This window comes from Myotis myotis, unplaced genomic scaffold (assembly GCF_014108235.1).
Source record: "Myotis myotis isolate mMyoMyo1 unplaced genomic scaffold, mMyoMyo1.p scaffold_m19_p_18, whole genome shotgun sequence".
Lineage (NCBI taxonomy): Eukaryota > Metazoa > Chordata > Mammalia > Chiroptera > Vespertilionidae > Myotis > Myotis myotis.
The window spans coordinates 13195396-13216923 of NW_023416322.1; the positions used below are offsets into that span (position 1 = coordinate 13195396).

Genomic DNA, 21528 nt, shown 5'->3' on the forward strand with positions numbered 1-21528 from the left:
CTTCCCACCAGCAACCATTTCGCTTTATTTTTTTTGAAAATTACTTCAGTGCCCGAGACCTTTGTCTTCTTCCTGCTGAAAATAGTTTGGAATGCAGTGTTTTGATAGTGGTGCCCACATGATACCCGCTGCCATTTTCTCCTTTTCTGGACATTGAACCCCATCGATGGGCACCCCAGATGAGCATGTTTATTACCAGCGGGCTGTCACTCTCTAAGCAAGTCCAGAATATCAAAACCGATCAGTTGGGGGTGGAAATTGCTGATAGGGAAGGAATTGTCAACCTTGAGTCAAGATTCACCTTGGCCTTCCTTCAGATAACCATCTTCTCACGCATTTCATATTAATTCACGAGTTAGCTTCATGGCAGCAGAAGTGGGGGGCAATAGGCAGCACGAGCTGATGTCTCAGGAGCTTCATGTCCTGCAAATCCAGCTGAGAAGACAGGTCCTTTCTGCTTTAGCGGAAACCAACAGAATAGCACACCATCGGGATCGGCATAACCCTTCAACAACAGTCTTCTGATATCCCAAATGCTTTCCCCCAGCCCCTGAACTCTTCCCAGTGTTAAACCAAGGCCCAGAGAAGGGAGTGTCGTTGAAAGCTGTGGCCCGGGCTTACCCACCCACCTCCTCTGGGCTCTAAGACACTTGGTGTGTGTGTGTGTGTGTGTGTGTGTGTGTGTGTGTGTGTTTTCATTCATTCATGTCCTGTAATGGTCCTGATTCCACACCACTTCTCTTGTGGCCAAGATACACGTTGGACTTAGAAGTGACATTTGTGGCAAGGGACGAGGTTTTGTAAAAAACTTTAGCCAGCAAAAGGTCAAAGTCACACACACACACACACACACACACACACACACCTGTTGGCTTCCCCTCACCCATATCCAATATTGATGGGCTTGTCCATGGCTTCATTTGAGGCTTTTCAAATTACCATCACAAGTCTTGAACCTCCCACCTAGGGTGCTTGGATTTTTTAACCATCTAACACTGAACTTTTGCTCTTGGTTAAATCTTTTTTCTTTTGGGTAGTTCTGGCATCGGACCAGCACGGTCACGGTTGAGTTGTACTAGTTCACTCTACAGTGAACGCTTTCCTGGCAGCCATAATAAGTGAGTAAGAAGATGAGCACCAGCAGGGGTGGCACTGAATTGGATGTGGGTGAAAGGCAGAGATCAGAGGGCAGTACCCGGGAGGAATAGTACCCCTGCTAATAAGAGGCGGGATGTGCCCAGGACGGTTGTAAATTTGATCCTAGTTTGGGATCTACTGATGGAGCAAAGGTGGAGAAATATGTCGGGAGCAAGGAAGGATCGGACCCTCCCCCAACCCTCTCCCTCTGCTGATGAGATGGGTGGGGTGGGGGTGGGGGGTGTCACTCACATCGACATCATACATACGCCCGGTTTGCCCTTTTATGTCTGGCTTTTCAGACGCTGCCCCTTTCCATCTGGCCGAGGGCAGCTTATAAATGCTTTTAGCTGCATTCTCTCGGGAGCCAGGTGGGAAGACAGGCAGGCAGCCAGGAAATCTTGGTGGTTATTAAACAGAGGCTTCGAGGACCTTTTTATTAGCGATTAGACTCAGTTCCACAGCACTAAAGAGAATAAACTCCTGCGCTGTCTCTTTTGCTCAGACCCCCAAAGAATCCGTTTCACGGGCTGTTTATTTATAACCCAAAATAGACATGGGCCCGGGAGCCCTGGGGATGGCGAGGCTTCCATGTGCTCTCAAGCAGACGTGGGTTAGCAACCCCATGGAGGGCAGTCGTGGGCACTCCTTCGTGGTGTCCCCTCCCCCTGGGCCTTCCCATCCCCCTTTGTGCCTGGAAGCTAGTTTTGAAGAATGGCGCTTTAAAGCGATGTCTGTTCCATTTCTGTTTGGTGGTGGTGGTGGTGGTTGCATTTTCAGTCTGTAATGTGAGGATGGTAATTCTGCAAAGACTCATGTATCGCCAAGACGCAAACATTCTTGTCTTGGGCTTTGTGGCTGTTGCTGTTCTAGTGATGAGGACACCTGGGCTGAGCCGTTCATTCCCTGCTTTGTAGTGGTTGGACGGTACACCCGGGTAAGCACTTCCTCTGGCCCTGCCCACACAGCAGTCGCCCCTCACAAGGAAAGGACTTGGCCAGGTGACTCGTGCTCCATCGATAAGGGGAAACCTGAGTGGAGGAGCCGTGGTGAGTGAAGGTGAAATGTAGGTGACGAAGCCCATTGTGGTGGGGCTGCTTCCCCCGACCCACCGGCAAGCCCTTTGCGGGCCCCTCATCGCCAATAGCAGATGTTTGGAGAACAGCTGCCTGCCTTCTGGGTTAAGCATAATCAACAGGCTGACGTGGGTGTCGAATCCATACCTTGGACCTCTTGGCACTAAGCCGCCTGGTTCTGATGGTGGCATACTTAAGGCTGATGGTTCTAAGTAAAGAACATCCCTGAACAAGCAGGCCAGAGGCCTTGGTGCTTTCAAATGCTATGAAAGATACAGGGATACTAATCGTTATGTTAATGGCATTGTGTTTTTTCCTGAATCCAAGCTCACCACTGCTGGCTCGTTATTAGAAAGTATTTGAGTGTTAAAATCTGCAAGCTTCTTACACACACACAGTCTCATCTGATCTTCACAGCAGGTCATAGCCAAGAAAGTTCTAGTGCTCCCAGAATAAACTCAGTGTGCACACTTAAGTGGACCAGGCTTAACTGACAAGTTCAAGGTTACAGAGCTCGGTAAGTGGCAGAGTATCTATTTCTGTCTCTCAGGCACTGCCCTCCTTCTTGTCCTGAGCTCGGTGGCTGTTGCTGCTCTGGCCGGGTCTAGTGATGAGGACAACAGGGCTGAGTCATTCATGCCCTCAGCTTCTTCTGCAGTGACAAGAGAGAGCTTCTGAAGAGCTAGCGTTGGCTCTATGAAGGTAGAGTGGACCTTTCTCTAGGATGGAAGTTACAGGCTTGAGTTCATCAGCTCAGCACTTCAACCCACTGAGCCACAGGCTTTGTGGAATGAAAAGATTGATTTTTTTTGTTTGTTGGCATCTAATCACATGAATGTCGAACTTTAAATGTAGACTATCGCCTGAGTTTAATCTCTATTTTATAAAGTACACAATGTTCTGTTGCCGAATAGGGCATAGTATTTTTTTAATAGGCAGTTTTTCAGAAGTGCGTATAAAACTTATAGCCAGCATCTTTCAGTAAAAGAGCTGAGAGCAAGCCCCCCTCAACATGTGCCCTCTGCTTTGAAAGTGGACTTCTCTTAGCTTTCTGAAGATGGTAAAGTCTATAGTTGCCCGTTAACCAACTGCTTCTTTTTTACTTATTAAAATTCCATTATGGTCTATACTAAACAGGAAGCTATTATAAGTAAATTATATTCTTTTCTGTGTGCATCTTTGAAAACTTTTCATAAGTAGATCTGCAGCTCCCGTGGTGAGAACTAGACAGTGGGCCTTTGTCCACTACCGAGAGAATAAGAATCGGGCTGGTGTGTCATCCCTGGGCTGGAAGAAAGAGAACTCAATGCAGCCCAAGGCCAGGGCCGGAGCCAGGGTCGCGCCCGGGAGCCACTGCCCGTGAGAGCGGGCTCCAGGACAGCATGGCCAGCTTTACAAAGACCTCTGAGCAGGAGCCCATCTCAGAGCCCAGGTGAAGCAAGGTGAGACCATGTCACCACCAGTGTGATGCAGCCGAAGTCTTGCCTTTCCCAGCCACTGCGGACTCTAGTCTGTGAAAGGCGAGGACTTTTCAGTTTGGGAATCTCTTGAGGTTGGGATTGTTCTAGAGGTGGGGCCACATGCTTGTGACTTTGCGAGGATAAGTAGGATCGCCAAGTGCAGAGGGGTTTCAGGGCCCCTCAAGTGTCTGTGTTCTTGGGCATCGGTGTCCTCCGAAGTCTCCCCCAATAACTGGGGCAGGACCTTATAATCATCTCTTAGTTCCTAATTGCTCACGATGGGCCTGTGGCAGTGGTGACCTTTATCACAAGTTTAAAAACTGTGGGAGGCTATGAAAAGTAAATGGAAATCATGTCGTTAGATATAGAAATACTGCTGATTAGTAACTACCATGTGTATATGGGTGCACGCACACACACACACACACACACACACACACACACACACACATCTCCCTCTAGTACTGCCTGAGGAATTTTACACTTGGTTAAAATGACAACCTTAACAGAGAAGACATCTTTTGGCGAATAACTGTTCAATCAGTGGTACTAACAGTAGGTTCTCTGGGTTAAATAGAGAGCTGGAATATTCAAAAGAGACTTCATGGGGAGGTGGAGAGAATCAGCTGAATTTGTAGACTGAATAGGAATTGGAAAATCAGAGAGGATGGAGGCGTGAGAACCCCATTTGTTCAGGACCTTAGATTTCGTAGGAGAACTACTGGGAAACGAGGGTGGGAAGGTCAGGCAGAGCCGGAGAAGGATGCCAGCCGGTGTTGGCCTCAGCCCTGCCAAGCAGTAGGTACTTGGAGGCTGGGCACCTGCAGCCCCACCTGGACTTAGTCCCCGAGACAGCGAAACCCAGTATGTTAGGTGCCCCGTGCTCTTATCTTGAGGTCAGGGATTGGTCCTCAGCAGGGAGTTTGAGGATGCTGTGGCACGCCGGGGGAAAAGGGAGCAGAGGCCCCGGAAAAAGGGAGCATGTGGTTTTAAGATGAGTGTACTTACCACATGGATTCTTACCATCCCTGTCCCAACGGCGAGGCATATTCCCGAGTTTGTCGTAGTGGGTATGAGGGAAATAGGTATCTTCTCCCTTCACATACACCCGCTCAGCAACAACCCCAACCGTCAGCTTCTCATGCCCACTTCCCACACAGTCAGACAGCTGCAGGATGCCAGCCCGGTCGGGGCAGCCGGTGTAAGCTCTGCTCGTGGGGCAGAAGGAGACCAGTTTGTTTAAAAAACGGAACGTACACCTCTGGCCTCTGAAACAGAGCTTTCTGGCCCACCCTCCTTTGAAGTCACGAGTGTTTTTCTCCCAAGCAAGATTCCTTCCCTAAGAGGACATTTCTTTAGCTAATAAAACACCAGTGGATGCTTCTGTGGAGACTGCTTTGAAGAGTTGGTTGGTTAAACAAGAGGAAAACATCACCAAGAAAAGGTCCCACCAAGATCAATGGCTTAATAGCACACGGGGCTGGCGGTGCAGAAGCCAGAACGTCCTAGGTCCAGATTTCACCTCTCCTGGCCAGTGGTTCCTTGCAAGGTGGCTTTAATGATTAGGAATGGTATATATGAGGCACCTGGCTCACAGACATCCAGTAAAGGGCAGACATTATTAATAGCATCCGCATTTTACCCAGGTTACTCTCCTGGGGGGGGGGGGGAGGGGAGGGGGTTGCTGTGTTGTGCCGATTCTGTGAGATGGCTTGACATGAAGAAGTGGCTGCAGCGGGTGCCAGCTTCCCCAAGCAGCGTCTCTGCAGGCGGTGACCAGCGAAGCCGGCCGGTGGGGGCGGCCCTGGGCACGCCCGCGCTCACACGATCACTGACACGAGAGATCTTTCATTTGTGCTTTGTTGATAAAGTGGCGCTTTCTTCCACGGGGAAATCAATTTCACCGCGCAGCGGATCTCAGGAAGTGGGGCCGCATGGCTGCTTTTCTCAAAGAGAGACATTTCTGTCGTTATGAATCACGGAGATGACACAAGGCTGGTGGAGTTTGTCAAAAGGAAATAACCTGCTTACTCTCCTCCTGCCACACCTGCTGCCTTCCAGAAGCTAAGCGTGAAGAAGGGAGGTTGATCTTCCGACCTGGAGACCAGACCCTCCTCTGGTTTCAAACAAGCAGACGCACGTCCTTGGAGACCTGCCATGTCTGAGTTTCCACAATGAAAGGAATTCTTGTCGGCTGTCCGCTAGACGGCAAAGTCACACAGCCATCGTGCCAGGAGACGCCTAAAATAGCTGAGCATGTAGTTCTGGGCGGATGCTTCCTCATCACAAGCTTGAAAACACGTTCCTTTGGAGTTGGGTCCAATATGAAGGCCCACTGGTGCGGATGACGGGAGGTTTCTGTGCTGTGCGGGGTTTTCTGACATGTCCGGTGGAGCTCCCTGTAGGATAGTGAGACAGAATGAAAATCTCACAACGAAACAGTTATGTTAGGTGAGAAGAGTATTCATATTACTATTAACTTGTATAAAACAGTTACCTGCAGTTTCTATAAACAGTAGTCATTCCTCATATGTTTTAAAATCAATTTGACCACCCCTATTTGTTTTTTACATACAGCCTCCTTACAGACAAGACTGACCGCATAAGTCCAGCCAGATGGAGTGTGGTGATGGGCAGCGGTTACGCCCAGTCCAGGCTGAGAATTGTGGCCCTCTGCTGAGAACTCGACCAATAATCAAATAGCCTCTAGGGGGCAGCAGAACACCAACTAAAACCACTGTGCTTGGGGCTGCCAGCTTTTCTGGCTCATTTGCCCAGCCCTTCCAAGCCCATGGTGCAGCACCCACCCTCCTCCCTTTAGCCTAGAAAAACTCATCCTGTAGTCCTTGCCAGGGTGAGGACCTTTGCTGTTAATCTTTCCTTACCCCACTTGCCTCCACTCCAGAGACCCCCTTCTCCGATCTCTGAAACCCTCCTGGTCTACCTTATATCATATCACTCAGCTTCCGTGTTTGCTATTATTTCACCATGAGCTACACCTGTCCTGTTGGCAGGGCCATTGTCTTATGTCGCTGTGTTTCCCATGATACCAGGGACTGCCCTGGAGGCCCAGCTAAATATTTGACAGCAGATGGAGGATCCCTTAACCTGTAGCGAATGCTTGGTACATATTTGCTAATTTGATTGTCAAGATGGTCTTGTTTTTGCACAGGAGGAAGTATTTGCGTTGCTTCACTTATTTCTGAAATGGCTACATTCTCCCGTGCATTCTGGTTTGTTCCAGACCGGGGTGTAAAATAGAGGGTTTTCAAAATAAACCCAGTGGTGTGATGGAAAACATTACCGTTGGTGCCATAGATGCAGGTTGGCTCTGCTCCTTCCTGGCCGTCTGCCTTGGGCAAGTTCGCTTCTCAGCCTCAGTTTTCTCACCCATAAAACGGGGCTATCTAAGCTGATCATGTAATTTATTATCTAAACTGGAGCATATTTGAAAGTAAAGGAGGACATTTTTAAATCATTGCGATCATACAGTCTTTTGAAATATATTTTTATTGACCGAGGAATGGCTTTTATTTTTATACTTTGGCTTTCTTATAAAATTGTCCTATTCAAAAATGATTTTCAAAATGAAATCTGGCACAAAAATTAATATACAGACAGGACAGTTTGTAAAGGGTGTGTACCTAGCTCCGCAGGCCCTGCCAACCCATGGTGTGCATCTTGTCCAGCTCCAGAAGGAAATCCTGATCGGAGAACACGGACCCGCTTCTGTGCAGCCAGAGGGCTGTCTCGGCAGTAGAGAACGTGCCCCGGGAAGGCTGTGCATTTGGGGTGATAATTTGGCTGCCCCTGAGCACAGAGCTCTTCTCCTCACTTGCGAATCCACTCCTGCCTCCGGGCAACTTGCCTGGAAAGCTGAGGAACGGGCCTTGGCACCCCTCCTCTGCACCGGCTCCTGCCGGTTCAGCAACTGTGCTTAAATACTGGGTTTACCATAAACTTAATAGTCTGAGCTGTAAAGGACACGCCTGCCTGCCTTGAATGTTGGTGTCCCCAAGTAGCCAGAGCCTCACTGCCATTCTGTGGTTGGCTTTCCAGGTTGGACACATCCCTCACCCGGCCTCTTGTAAGTGCCGTTTGCTATGGTAACGAGAGCTCTTTGACCGTGTGTGCATTTAACCCAGAGCCCCGCAGGGCCGAGGCCTATGTTTTTGCCAGCTCCTTGCATGATGGGAGAATTTGAGGAGTGCTCTGTGGCCTCCTGGAATAGGGGCGGGTCTGCTCACGGTGAGTGTCATCGTGTGATAGAAGAGTCAGGCCAGGGGACCGGGTGTATTGCAGGGACAGCCCTTTGCATGGCTCCTAACAGCCTCTTCTTTCTCTAGGTATGTGTACATTCCAGTGGGCGGGTCCCAACACGGCCTGCTGGGGACACTGTTTTCCACGGCGATGACTTTTGCATTTGTGAGCTACTGGCATGGTGGGCACGACTATCTCTGGTGCTGGGCAGCGCTCAACTGGCTGGGAGTCACCGTGGAGAATGGAGTCCGGAGGCTGGTGGAGACCCCGTGCATCCAGGACAGCCTGGTGAGCAGGAGCCTGGCTGTGGCAGGGACAGCTGAGCCGGGACCAGGGTTGGGAGGGAGGGTGGTCATCAGATTCTGGGCCTCATGAGCCATGCTTGCTAGATGGGTTCAAAGCCTCTGTACCTAGAGGCAGGGCAATTTAGTATAAAGAGTCTAATGGTAGCTATTTAAAAAATGTAATGTTTTAACCACAAGAGCAATACATGTTTATTATATACTAGAGGCCCAGTGCATGAAATTCGTGCAGGGGGGGGGGTGTCCCTCAGCCTGGCCTGCACCCTTTCCAATCCTTTGGGATCGGTCCTAAACCGGCAGTCAGACATCCCTCTAGCAATCCAGAACCACTGGCTCCTAACCACTCACCTGCCTGTCTGACTAATGCCCCCAACTGCCCTCCCCTGCCAGCCTGATCTCGCCCCTAATTGCTCTCCCCTGCTGGCCTGATCGCCCCTAGCTGCCTCTGCCTCGGTCCTCACCACATGGCTTGGTCCAGAAGATGGCCCGTCGGCCTGGTCTAATTAGCATATTACTCTTTTATTAGTATAGAAAGTTAGAACACGTAGATAAGAATAGAAGAGGAAAAAAGGCTCAACAGAAAACACTGTTAATCCCCATTCTTCCAAATATTCGCTGTGTACACACGCACACAAACACACACATTGAAAACAAATGCTGTTATTCCAGAGATATGGTTGTATCAGGACCACCTTTCTATGTCATCAAATCCATTTCTAACAACCCTTTTTAATGGCTCCACCAATTTCACCATTGAATGTGCTATAATTTATTTAGTCTTCTATTATTAATAATCATATTGTTCTAATTTTTTGCACTTATCAATTGCATTGAGGTGAATATCATAACCAGGATAATTTGTTATATGTAAAATTGCTACATTAATGGTTTTCTCACCTTTAAGGTTTGCCATGCATACTGTTTAACTCCGTGGTTCCCAACGTGGGGGGGGGGGGCAATTTGATTTTTAAGGGGGGCAATTCGGGAAGGAGTTATTAACAGTGACTATTTTGCATTTCTTATGGTTCTAGGGGCCTCATATACGATATATAAATACATATTGTGACATATTTATGCATTTCAGTTCTCTATTATATGTTTTAAAACTTTATTTGCTATATTTTCATATCACTCCATATTATTATTTTTTTTAGACAGTTTCTTAGTGATTTCTTCCTCAGTACTTCAGCTGTCCTTTTGTTCAATTATTTTTCTCTCTCATGGATGCCATGTTCTTTGGAATCTTGTTTAGACCAAGTTAATGTCCTTTTAGGCTTCCTCCATGTGCAGAGGAGTTCACTTTTTGAATAATAAGAATTATATGTCATGGGGGGGGCGGGAGCATCAGGATTTTCGAGATGCCTGGGTGGGGCATGGCCAAAAAAAGATTGGGAGCCACTGGTTTATCTCTTCCTTAGCTGCCGAAATGTGCCGAGTTACCTCCCTACCACCAGTGTGTGAGGACGCCCTCACCGGCACAGAGCAGTACTGGTGATTTACTCTTCGCTCATTTGATAGTTACTGTTCTAGCAGCATAAAAAAGCCAAGATTTAAGACACATTCCAACTCCAGAGGAAAATGATTTGGAAAATAAATGAAGCACTTTGCTTTGCACATTTTAAGTGTTTTTAAACCATGAGTGAACGTTTTAGAATGGAAATGTGGCAGAGGATGTATTAGAAACTTGTAGGAAATCATCGGGCCTGCATATGCAGCAATATTCTGATAACCCTGAGAAAAAGCACCTAAGAAGAAAAATGCTGGCATTAGTGTTACAGTAGGCAACAAAACACAAGAAATTTAGTGCGCAGTGAGTAATGTGGCTAAATTCCATCCGTAGAGGCAAGTAAAGCAAATACATTTCAAAAAAACCAACACTACCAAAATAGAACCCATTCGAGTGTTTTTCTATTTAGCTAGCCCTTGTACACGTGGATAGTTATTCCAATAAAAACGGGTACAAAGTACATGGCAACATAACACAGCTGAAGGAATTTAAATATGCTCATGCATGTTTAAAGATAAGTATTTTATTCAGTAGTATCACCCAGCAATCAGCGGAAAAGAAATGTCAGTTAATTCTAATGGAAAATGACATTTCAGTGAAAGGCATGGCTATACAACACAAAGGAAAAGCCATAAAAGGTGGCATCATAGTGGTTTCCATCTTCATCCTGAACTCTGAGCGGTCTTCCCCGAGGCCTGAAACCCAGTCACCACCTGTGAAAGCCAGAGAATTCCTTCCAGCCCAGGCTGAAGCCCTGTCACAGCCTCACGTTCCTTCACGAGAGGGCGAACGTTAACCTTGAACTTAATGCTCCGCAGTGCTCTGTGGACTTTGAGCTATGGCTTACGTTATGAATATATTTTAAAAACCTGACATGCTGAAGAGTAACCCAAACGGTGCCGTGCAGCCCGTGGCTTGTTAATTTGGTTAAAAATGGAATGAAGTCAGTGAAAACGCTCACAGGAGAAGCCCTCGAATGTCCGCTCTGTCCCATCACGGCTCACACAAGGACCCTCTTGTGTTTACCAGTTTCTGTCCACAGTTCAGGCACCTGTGGACAGGGTACTTTTTGAATATATACTTTTGGTGAGATACATGCCTTTGCATATTGTAAATATGCTGTTTAGTTTGCATGCTTGTTGAGCAAGAATGTATCTCATAAAGCCTATTTTTTTTTCGGCTGTCTTATCCTGACCGCCTGGTAGTTGATGGTGGGTGTTTAGACTGGAACCTCCTTGAGTACAAGGTCAGGGTCCCATCACTATTTATATCCCCAGTGGTTAGCTCGGGGTCTGTGTTAGCCACAGTGTTAAGTCAACGCACAATTAATGCTGCTACTTGTCCCCCAAGGGCTCTCCCTCATGACTCGGTATCGTATGCAGTTCAGCACAGACTCTGTTTCCTTCAGAAAAACACGGCTGGCTTTCCAAAGGTCCACCCCCCTTTTGAAAAAAACGGTTTCCTCACTTGAGTTGCCCTCTTGCCCTCTCTTTTCATGAATCCATTTCCTATTCTTTTGTCAAAAACTAAATAAAGACTTAATGCCTCTTTGGCACCTGCTTTCATCTGACTGGAGTCGCCCCAATTGACCTGGTGATGTGTTTACAATGTGAGTTCACTCCCCACGCCCCTCACACACCCTTCCCGTGGCATTCATCCCGAGTCTGTCTTTTAAATATAGACAGACATATATCTGAATAGCAAGGATTATCATTCTTTCTTTTCCATATCTTCTTCTTCAACCTCAAAGCTTTGTCTGGGGCACACAGTACAATAGGTTTCTATTTCTTGGTGTTGATAGAATGACAGCTGAACACTTACCCAGAGATTGGTCAGAGCTGAGTCTTGTAAACAGCAAGCCCTCTGAGGTCCTAGGAGAGCTGTTTGATCAAACTTTCTGCCATAATGGAAATGTCCATTGTATTGTCGAACGCATTAGTCACTAGCCACAGTCAGCACTTGAGTAACTAATTTTTAAATCTATTTTCATTCATTTAAATCTAAGCAGCCCCCATGTGGCTAGCAACTTCCATTTTGAGCAGCCAAGTTCTAGGACATATTCCTTTTCTAGAAAAAATTAAAAGAATGTAGAGTGTTTGCTATAATCTAGAATGATCTTCATTCATGTGTGGTACCTCATATATCCAACTGGTTACTGATTCTCTCCACTCGAATATCTCACAGTTATCTCTGACTTAGCCTGTGTAGCACTGAACTCATGTGCCCTTATCTCTCAGTATTCCACCCAGCTCCTCCCCCTCAAGTATTCTCTGTTTCTGCAAATGGCACATCCTCGGTCTAGTTACTTAGGTCCTAAACCATCAAGGTATCCTTTCTGTGCCCCTGTCCCAGTTCTTCCTGTGTGTACTTACATTCTGCCTCCTCAGTAAAGATTATTATTATTATTGTTTGCTTGTTTTCATTTCCACTGAGTCATCCTAATACAACCGTTCTCATTTCTTGCCAGGTCTACCGTGTAGCGTCTAGTCTCCCTGCTTCCACTTTTGCCTTTTTCTTATACTTTTAAAAAATATATATTTTATTGATTTTTTACTGACAGGAAGGGAGAGGGATAGAGAGTTAGAAACATCAATGAGCGAGAAACATCGATCAGCTGCCTCCTGCACACCTCCTACTGGTGATGTGACCGCAACCAAGGTACATGCCCTTGACCGGAATCGAACCTGGGACCCTTCAGTCCACATGAAGACGCCCTATCCACCCAGCCAAACCGCTTAGGGCCGTTTTGCCTTTTTCAATTCATTATCCTCACTGTGCTGAGTGATGCTTCTCAATAAAATCCCAACCATGTTGTTGTCCTTCTTAAAATCCTTAGTGACATCCCGTTTTCTTAGGACCAACTACCCAATATTTAAGATGGCCTATGTGAGGCCTTGCCTGATCTTGACCTTGCTACCTCTCCTCATCTTCTCTGCCCCTCCTCCTCACACTCTGTTCTTCCACCTGGCCATTTACGTGCCTGGCCCCTCCAGCCTCAGCTCCCACATGCAGGCTCTTCCATCTCCTAGGATGCTCTCTCTTCTTCTCCTCCACCCATATTCATCCTCCAGGTTTCAGCTTGAACGATGCCTTGCATGGGTCCCCTTCACTGACCCTCCTAAGTCAATCAGGTCTCATTTAATAACTCGTGTGGACACCTCGTATGTCTCTTCTGCTATACCTATCACAGGTGCAGTGAAATCATTTTATGGAAGAACCTGTTTAATTCTTAGCTCCATTACTGAACCGTAACCCTCATGAGATCAGAGACCTGCGTTCTTGACACTTATCACATTGCCGGGCACAGAGTAGGCATGCAGTAAGTATTTGTTGAATGAATGAATGATACTTTCTGACTTCCATGAGGGGAGTCAAGAGAAAGTCAGCTTACGCAGCAGCATGAAGAATAAGGTGAGGCTTGCTAAGCATTATACAGGGTATTTATTTTACTTTCTAGCAGGGTAGATACTAATTGGTCTAGTTATGACAAAATGCTATTTTAATGCTGAGTGCACAGAATACATAAGGGGAAGAGAGGGGTAGGGAGGAATGAGCCTTCCCTTACCCTGCTGCTTTGTGAGAGGGGGGATTATTGCTTGTGACTCACCGAGGCAGAGCTCTAGGAAGCTGACACAAGGCATTTTCATAAAGCACCAGGCTGGTGGACAAAGAGAGGAGTTACTGATCAGGCAACATGCTTTCTCTCTATCCAAGCGCTCTCCCAGGGAGCCAGAATCTGTGTTCAGCCTTGAAATGTTTTTATTTTAATAAGTGGAAATACTTTGAAGCATCAGTAGAGTGACTCACCTTCTCGCCAGTTCTCCATTTGATCTCTCCTTTGAAGGGGACACCTTCAGGCTGCTTGCCAGTCGTTCCAACACAAAGGAGAGTCTACATCTCCAGCCATTCACCCACCCACCCCCATTTCCATTTCATTGAACGACACAAATGCCTTCCTCCCACTCCCCTCCCCCCTCTTCGTTGCCCCAAGAGTGCCCTGCTAAGCTGATTTATAGTCTCTCCGAAGCAGTAAAGTTTCTATTTATAGACTTAATTGAGGAAGCGCGCCTCCAGTGAAAATCACGGAGGGTCAGTCTAATGGTTACGATGCCTTGGTGTGTCAGAAGGAACCCAAAGAACGCTATGGCAACGTTCATTTAGTTTATCCGATGTATTGAACAGTTTGACGTTGAAAATGTAGGTGCAGAAATCCCAAGAGTTTGAGCAGTCAGTCACTTTAAATATATATTTTATTTTTTTTTACAGAGAGGAAGGGAGAGGGAAAGAGAGTTAGAAACATCGATGAGAGAGAAGCATTGATCAGCTGCCTCCTGCACACCCGCTACCGGGGATGTGCCCCCAACCATAGTACATGCCCTTGACTGGAATCGAACCCGGGACCCTTCAGTCCGCAGGCCGACGCTCTATCCACTGAGCCAAACCAGTCAGGGCGAGCAATCAGTCACTTTAAAAGGATAATTGATTGTAAAATCACCAGCACTATCCAACCAATGGATACTTAGTTCTGTGGGCTCCTAACTCACCAACTGGCAAGATGCACATGTTCCTCGGCCTGATTAGAAAACCCTTTCACTAGGGGTCAGTGATCACAGCCCCAACTCACTCGCTGGAAAAATACAAGGCTAACTGCGCCGAGAAGAGCTGTTCTGCTTGGCCATGGCCCGTGCTCTACTCCTCCGCTACGTAGATTCATTTCCACAAATGGCGATCAGGCGCTCAGTGTAGACGAGCCAATTTCTCCTGACCGGAACCTGTCCCAGACTGAGCTCACTTAGCCAGTCAGCCTGTCCTTCACTTCTCTGTTTGCTCATTTATGAAAAATAAATTTCAGCGCCCTACGTGGGAGACAACTTGCAGACCACCGGAGAGCTCTGAGCGAAAACCGTGATGCCTCCCTCTCGATTCCTTCTCTGCTTCCTCCTCCCGCACTTCAGCGTAGGTAGCGTGCTGAGCTGTCAGGGCCTAACTGTAGAGTCTGTTATTACCCCTTTCCCTACATGAGTGAAGTGTCTTGCCTGGCCTCCTGTCAGGATGGTCATCTTTACAGTGGCTGCTTTGGATTAAAGAGGCAATAAAACGGTGGGACACAACTTTGTCTATGAAGACCTAAAAGATCTCTATAAAAAATGGACTTGTCTCCATAAACATCAAAAATAATGGCTGGCCTAGTCTGCCCAGGCATTGCTCAGAGGAAAGGTCCAGGCATTAGGGAGAATGTAGATGATATTTGGAGCCATGGGAATGTTTGAGGAGAGAGAGAGAGAGAGAAGAGAGAAGAGAGGAGAGAGGAGAGAGGAGAGAGGAGAGAGGAGAGAGGAGAGAGGAGAGAGGAGAGAGGAGAGAGGAGAGAGGAGAGAGGAGAGAGGAGAGAGGAGAGAGGAGAGAGGAGAGAGAGAGAGGAGAGAGGAGAGAGGAGAGAGGAGAGAGGAGAGAGGAGAGAGGAGAGAGGAGAGAGGAGAGAGGAGAGAGAGAGAGAAGAGAGAGAGAAGAGAGAAGGAAGGGGAGGGGAAGGGAGGGGAGGGGAGGGGAGGGGCGGAAGAGAGGATAAGGCTTGGGTCTGGGATTGAACCACCATTTAGAAGTTGATTGAAGGAGGAGGGGCCAGGAAGTGGGAGGGAAATCTAGAGGGTGATTTCACGGAAACCAAGAAAGAGGGTATTTCATGGAGGGAATGGTCAATGGCATTGATGCTATTAAGGGGTCAAGAAAGGATGAGCTTAAAGAAGGGTAGTGGCACCAGGTCAGAGTGCTCATCGTGGGAGACAGGGCCGCGAGTCATCTTCCTTGTCCCCCAGGAGTTGATGATCTAGCTGGAGAGGCGAGACGTGGGAGCTCAGTTGAGGGCCCGTGTGAGCCGTGATGTGCAGAGACCAGATGAGTCACGGAGGCAGCTGGTGTTCGGGAGGCAGGCGGTCCAGGTGAGCTAACCTTAGGAATGGCTTCAAGGGCTGGGGCTCGAGTAGGACGCTGAAGAATTGAGAGTGGGATTTGGACAGGCGAGCAGAGAGGAGAAGATGGGCATTGTAGGCCAGGAGGGCAGCGCACACAGCCTGAGGTCAGGAGGGAGAAGCCAGGCTCAGGCCAGGAGGCTGACATGACAGACAGGGCAGTGGAGGAAAGGAGATTAGAGAGGCCAAGTGGTCCCCCATTTAAAGGGATCTGAATGCCACATTTAGAAATACACAAATGCAAGCTGTTTAACCAAACAGGGGACATCAAATTAAGGTATTAATCCCACACCTCCAATTAGCCTGTGTGGCAGCTTGTTAGCACCCCCTGGGCCCCTGGATCAGAGAAAAGCAGTGCGTGTGTTTATGAACAGTGTGTTCCTTGCGGGGATGACGGCCCGCTGGGGCCCCCTCTGTTGTCTCCCACTCATTAACGATGCAGACAACGCTGCGCGATTCACTGGTCATACGTTTTCTTCGCTGTGGGGATCTGAGCTGGAGCCTTAACCCCTCTGGTCTGAGAGGTAGAATTATTCTGCAAAGAATTCCACCACTTAGTTAAATATGTTTAATATGGCAAAAGCATTTTCAAAGGTTCTTTTTAACTTTCTGTTACTGAGTCTACTATCTGACAGAGAGGCTTTGAGAGTCCATTTTCAGGTATTCATGGACTGACCAGTCAGGTCTGGCAGTCCGTGGACTTCTGCTGCCTTTTCCAGTCCCTCCCAGGTTCGCCCCGAGCAAGGCAGGGGTCAGGGTCTCGTCTTTGCTGCAGGTTCACTCTCCCTGCTAAGTGCACAGCACAAACTCTCATCCTGGGGGAAAATGCTAAGCCAAAGATGAGAGCTGTGGCTTGAATGTAAATGCTTAAGACTGGCTTTCCTAGGTGGCGGGCGGGGTTAGATTCTTTACCTGTGCGTTCCTGGTTTCTGCGTCTACAGCCCAGATACGTGGTGGTTGCTCTAACCACAGTCTAGTGCCAAGCAGCTTTCCACTGGTGAACTTGAGGAAAATCTCATCATGTACAGGTTGAAGATTTGGATGTGTGTTTCCAAATCTGGGTCTCTTTTTCTGCCCAGAACATCTAAGTTGCCCATCAGAAGTAGCAGAGCTTGGGTTTCCAGTGTTATTATCAATGAAAGGATGAGATAGCCCCTTCTTCCCAAGATAATGCACACATGCTTAGTGTAAAACATTTTTACATACGTATTTAGTTACATTTGTGTGTATTATGTATATAAGATGTAGCGTGTGAATATATGTATGTGTATATGCGTGTGTGTGTGTGTGTGTTCATTTTTTTAAAGCTCTGAGAAGTCAAAAATGTGCAGGACTTCCAAAATATCTCACATTCCTCCCAAGACCTAGAAATAAACGCAGCTTAAAAAGGCATATTGAGCAGCTGCCGGCCTGGTTTGAGACGCACTGGGTTGGTTTCAATGCACTTGTGATTGCCGGCATTTATTGAGACACACAGTTTAAGGTGGCTCTTGCTTCTTCCTCTGGCGTCAACCCTGTCGCCCACCAACTACCATGTTGCCCTCCCAATACCAAGTGCTGCCACAGCCGCTGTCTGTCCCGAGGGTGGCAGGAAGGCAGCTGCTATGAAGGGTGCAGGGCACCTATCAAGCCGACTCCATGCTGTTCAGAGTGATGCTGCTGAAATAATTTCATTTCGAGGAAAGATGAAAACGAAGAGTAAAGAATAACAGATATAATGAAGTTTTATTTTTATTTAAAAACGCATACAAGCCCAGGAAAGTGTGTGAAAGGTTGTGCACTAAAACGTTAATGGCGGTTAACTCTTACTGGTGGGATTACTTGTCATACGTGTTTTCTTGGTTTCTGCCCATGTATTTGTCCAGCCTTTTCCTACAGTGTCTATGTATCGTCTAGTTAAAGGTTCTTGAGAGAAAAGAGGACGGGTGGACTCACCCTCAGGGGGCTTTGCTCGGCTGACCCTGATGCTTGACTGATGCTAGAATTGAAGGTTACAGTTGTCTTTCTCAGGAGCAAGGCCCGTGGAATGACTCTTCCGAAAAGCAGTCCACGTTCAGTGGGCATGTTCACCAACGCAGTTACCCCACGATCTCACGTGCTTTCAGTAGTAGCTTTGTCATTATCCCTGTTTGACAGTGAAAAAACACTGACACGCAGAAAGCTTAGGAAATGTATGTTCCTGGTGCGAAAGTCACATCTTAGCACAAGGCTTCATTTTGGTGAATAAGCAGGAGAGCACTCTCCATCCTTCACTCCTGTGTTCTTCTAGCAGCAACGACTTCCCGTTCCCTCGTTTCTGATATTTACTTCTGTCTTTCTAAATAGAGTCTATAATTTATTTATTATTGTAAATGGTAACTGCTTTCTACATGAGGTTTTAGCATCTTAGACCTACTCGTTTCTTCTCCGCCTAATATAATAAAATCTCTGTGTGTTTTTTTTTGTTAATTTCAGTGTCTACATTATTATCACTGTGTTAAGTGCGGCTCACTGCCAAGCCTGTTAATATGCTATAATTGCTTTTCCTTTCTTAGTCGACTGTTTTACCTCCCTCAGATTAAGGACTGCCTGGCCTCCTTTGTCTGATTAGTAGTTTACTGTCACCGCTTCTTTCCAACAAAATTGAAAAATCCTCAGAATAGTATTCTCCAGGTGGTCAGACATATCTGGAATCTGTCAGCTCCTTTCTTTTCCTGGAGAATCGCTCTTGAAGCCCTCCCCCCTCTCTCCTCCTTTCCCATCTGGTTCATTTCTCTTCGGACCTGCTGGATGGGCAAAGAGAGAGGCAGGTGTTGGGTAATTACTGAGCGCTGTTACTGTACCTGTTGCCCCTCAGTTTAGAGTCTCTCTGATGTAGTGATGAAAAAACCCTTCATCTTGGGGGTGGAGAAAGGGGGAAGCCCAGGGTCTATGTGCTCATTACCCGGATGTTTAACCAGCCTCCCTGGTCTTCTCTGACATGGTGTGCTGTTGCCACCAGTGGCATGTGGTTCTTCTAAGGGCTGGGCCTTCTGGGGATCTGGTATGTGAATGACTCTCTGCTTTGGCATCTAGTATTCAGGTAGCTCAGCTCTGCTAATTCCTTCATCTGCTTTCTAGTTTATAAAAATGGGTTGGCTCTTCTCACCTGCTCTTTGCTTCTCTCCTGTTTCTTGTCTGTGGATTTCTGCCATTTCACATCTTTGCTTTCATTTTAACGGGGTTATTGAAGGGAACAGAGATGACTCATCTACTCTATTTAACTGGACCTTACTAGAAGAGCTCTCTGTGCCTCAGTTGGTGGATCATTTCGCAATGCCTTACCTTTTGGATTTTTAAATATCAAGTTTGTTCAAAAAGCAGGCCTTGCCCTAAGCTGCTTTTTTAAATTTTTGAACAGCATATAGCTGAGGCCACAGCTGTCACTTTCTCGGCTTATTTAATAGTCCCAAGGGACCTCAGTGCTGCCTGGAGAGGGAGACCCCAGTGCCAGGAGCAGCCATAACTTGGTCCTGATAGTCATCTGGCTTCCATCTCCTCACCCATTGGCCTTGACTCTTTATACTCCAGGGAGGTGGCCAGTGTCGAAGGTCATTTAGTGGAAAGTTTCCTAGATTTCCTTTTTTTTTTTTTTATTACTTTATTCCTTTTTAATTGATGAAATAATTCATGACCATATGCTCCTGAAAAAAAAAAAACACCCCACAAAACAAAACAGAGCCTGGTCAGAGTGGTACAGTTGGTTGAGCATTGTCCTGTGCCCCAAAAAGTCGCTGATTTCAGTTCTTGGTTGGGGCACATGGCTGGATTTTAGGTTCAACCCCAGTCGAAGGTAACTGATCGATGTATTTCTCTCCCTCTGTCTCTCTCTCTCTCTCTCTCTCTCTCTCTCTCTCCCTCCCCCCTTTCTCTCTCTCTCTCTCTCTCTCTCTCTCTCTCTCTCTCTCTCCTCTCCCTCTCTCTAAGCATGTCCTCAGGTAAGGCACCCATCCCCCCAAACAAGCTACACCTTGCCCAGTTTCCTCCCACAAGAGGTAACCATTGTTTATCAGATTGTAGTATAGCTTCCCACGCCTTCACTACTCTGTGTGTGCATGGGTGTGCTTTAAGAAATGTATAAATACTGTAACATTTGTACTTTTTTAGACTCCTCATGGTATGCTTTGAAGAAGTTTCTATATTAGTGTATGTAGATCTGCATAATTGGACATGGTATGGCTATATTATAATTTGTTTAGCTGTTCTTCTACTGTTGAGAATTTAGGTTGCTTTTAGTGTTTTACTTCTACAAATGCATCCTCAGTGAAGATGCCTGCTCCTGCCTCCTTGTTCGTATGTGTAAGTGTTCCTTTAGGGCAGGTACCGAACACAGATAGAAGAGAGCAGGGGTTGGTGAACCATGAACCAGAGCTGGTCTGTTGCCTGTTTTTCTATGGCCTGCAACTAAGAGTCATCTTTATATTTTAAAATTGTTTTTGTTCAATGGTCCATACTTTCCCTAGTGAACTGAAGGATCACCTTTCATGTATAGTAAATATCCAAATATACATGAGTTCACTTTGAGGTTCTAATCTAGTCTGTCGCATTGTTCTAGCTGATCATTCCTGTTTTACTAGTAGGTACTACTTTCTGTTAGTAAGATGGTATCACCTGCATATCTTAAGTTACTGATATATCTTCCACCAATTTTCACTCCTCCTTTCTCTGAGTCTAGCCCAGTTTTCCGAAAGAATGTGCTCTCTGTACAGATTAAACAAATAGGGATATAAAATGCGCCCTTGTCTGTCACCTTTGCCTGTAGGAACCGTGGTGTCTCTCCATCTTCTGCCCTGACAGTAGCTTCCTGTCCACAGCCTCTGCTGTTTTATCTAAGCCGGACACTGAGCTACAGAGCAGGTGACCTGCCCATCCACGTGAAACTGGCTCTGCCTCCATCACTGTAGGCATTTGATTCTCTCTCAGGAGCACGCATTGCTTGGGTCTCAGTAGCAAACAGAGGTCAGATCCCCACAGAGAAGAGAAAGTATGACCAGCTAATCGCGCAGAGGTTAACTTCCTGGACCAGATCTTTTTTGAAGCTCCTTATAAGGAGGAATGGAGCATTGCTTTCTGAGCACCTTCTGGTTCCCTTGGCGTGGATATAGGATGCGATGAAACATGTAGGAAGCCAGGGGGTGTGTCACTTATTTGGGGAAAGGGAGAGACAGGTGTTGGATAATTACTGAGCACTCAGAGTACGCATGGGCCTTGGGTGATGCCGAGTAGAGAAGAGGCCGCCCCGTCCTTCAGGAATTTACCATCCTGGTCGGAACATGAGGGCGAGGGGTAACTGGTGAAACATGCACTTCTAAATGGAAATGACCTGAGTGCCCTGAGAAAGGAATCCGAGAGAAGCAGTGCCTGGCAGTTTGGTCCAGATGGGATGGGGGCCCTGGATGACTTTGGAGTCTGAGTCCTCCCACCCCGAGGGCCTCCCTCTGGCTGCCCTTCCCTTTCACAAGTCTCTGGTTTTATCTTCATGGCCTGTGGGTATCTCCCCCCTCTCGTCCTCTCCCCCTCTTGCCATTTCCTTGCTTATCCTCTGGTTAGCACTTTTATTAGAAAACAAAAAACGTCAGTGATTATTTGGAAGAACTGTGTCCAGCTGCTCAAACCCACCCAGTTTCTGTTTTTAGCTTCTCTCCCACTTAAAAATAAACGGGATTGGGTCCCACTTGCCAAGCCTCTGTCACCATCTCCAGCAGCCATTTCTCCAGCCCATCTGTTCCCCCAGATGCTCAGTCTGGCCCTTCCCCCCAGCTCGGCCCCACATGCAGCCCCTCCGTGGACAAGTGTGGG

General features: G+C 47.1%; 1 protein-coding gene across 4 annotated transcripts in view; it reads left to right on the forward strand.

The window, feature by feature from the left end:
• HHAT (hedgehog acyltransferase) overlaps window positions 1-21528 on the forward strand; it is a 162608-nt gene that overhangs the window by 100399 nt on the left and 40681 nt on the right. For all 4 annotated transcript variants that reach the window (XM_036343691.1, XM_036343693.1, XM_036343692.1 and 1 more), the window contains one exon: window positions 8020-8221. In XM_036343691.1, the coding sequence (XP_036199584.1) occupies window positions 8020-8221 (202 nt within the window). The remainder of the gene's footprint in view (window positions 1-8019; window positions 8222-21528) is intronic.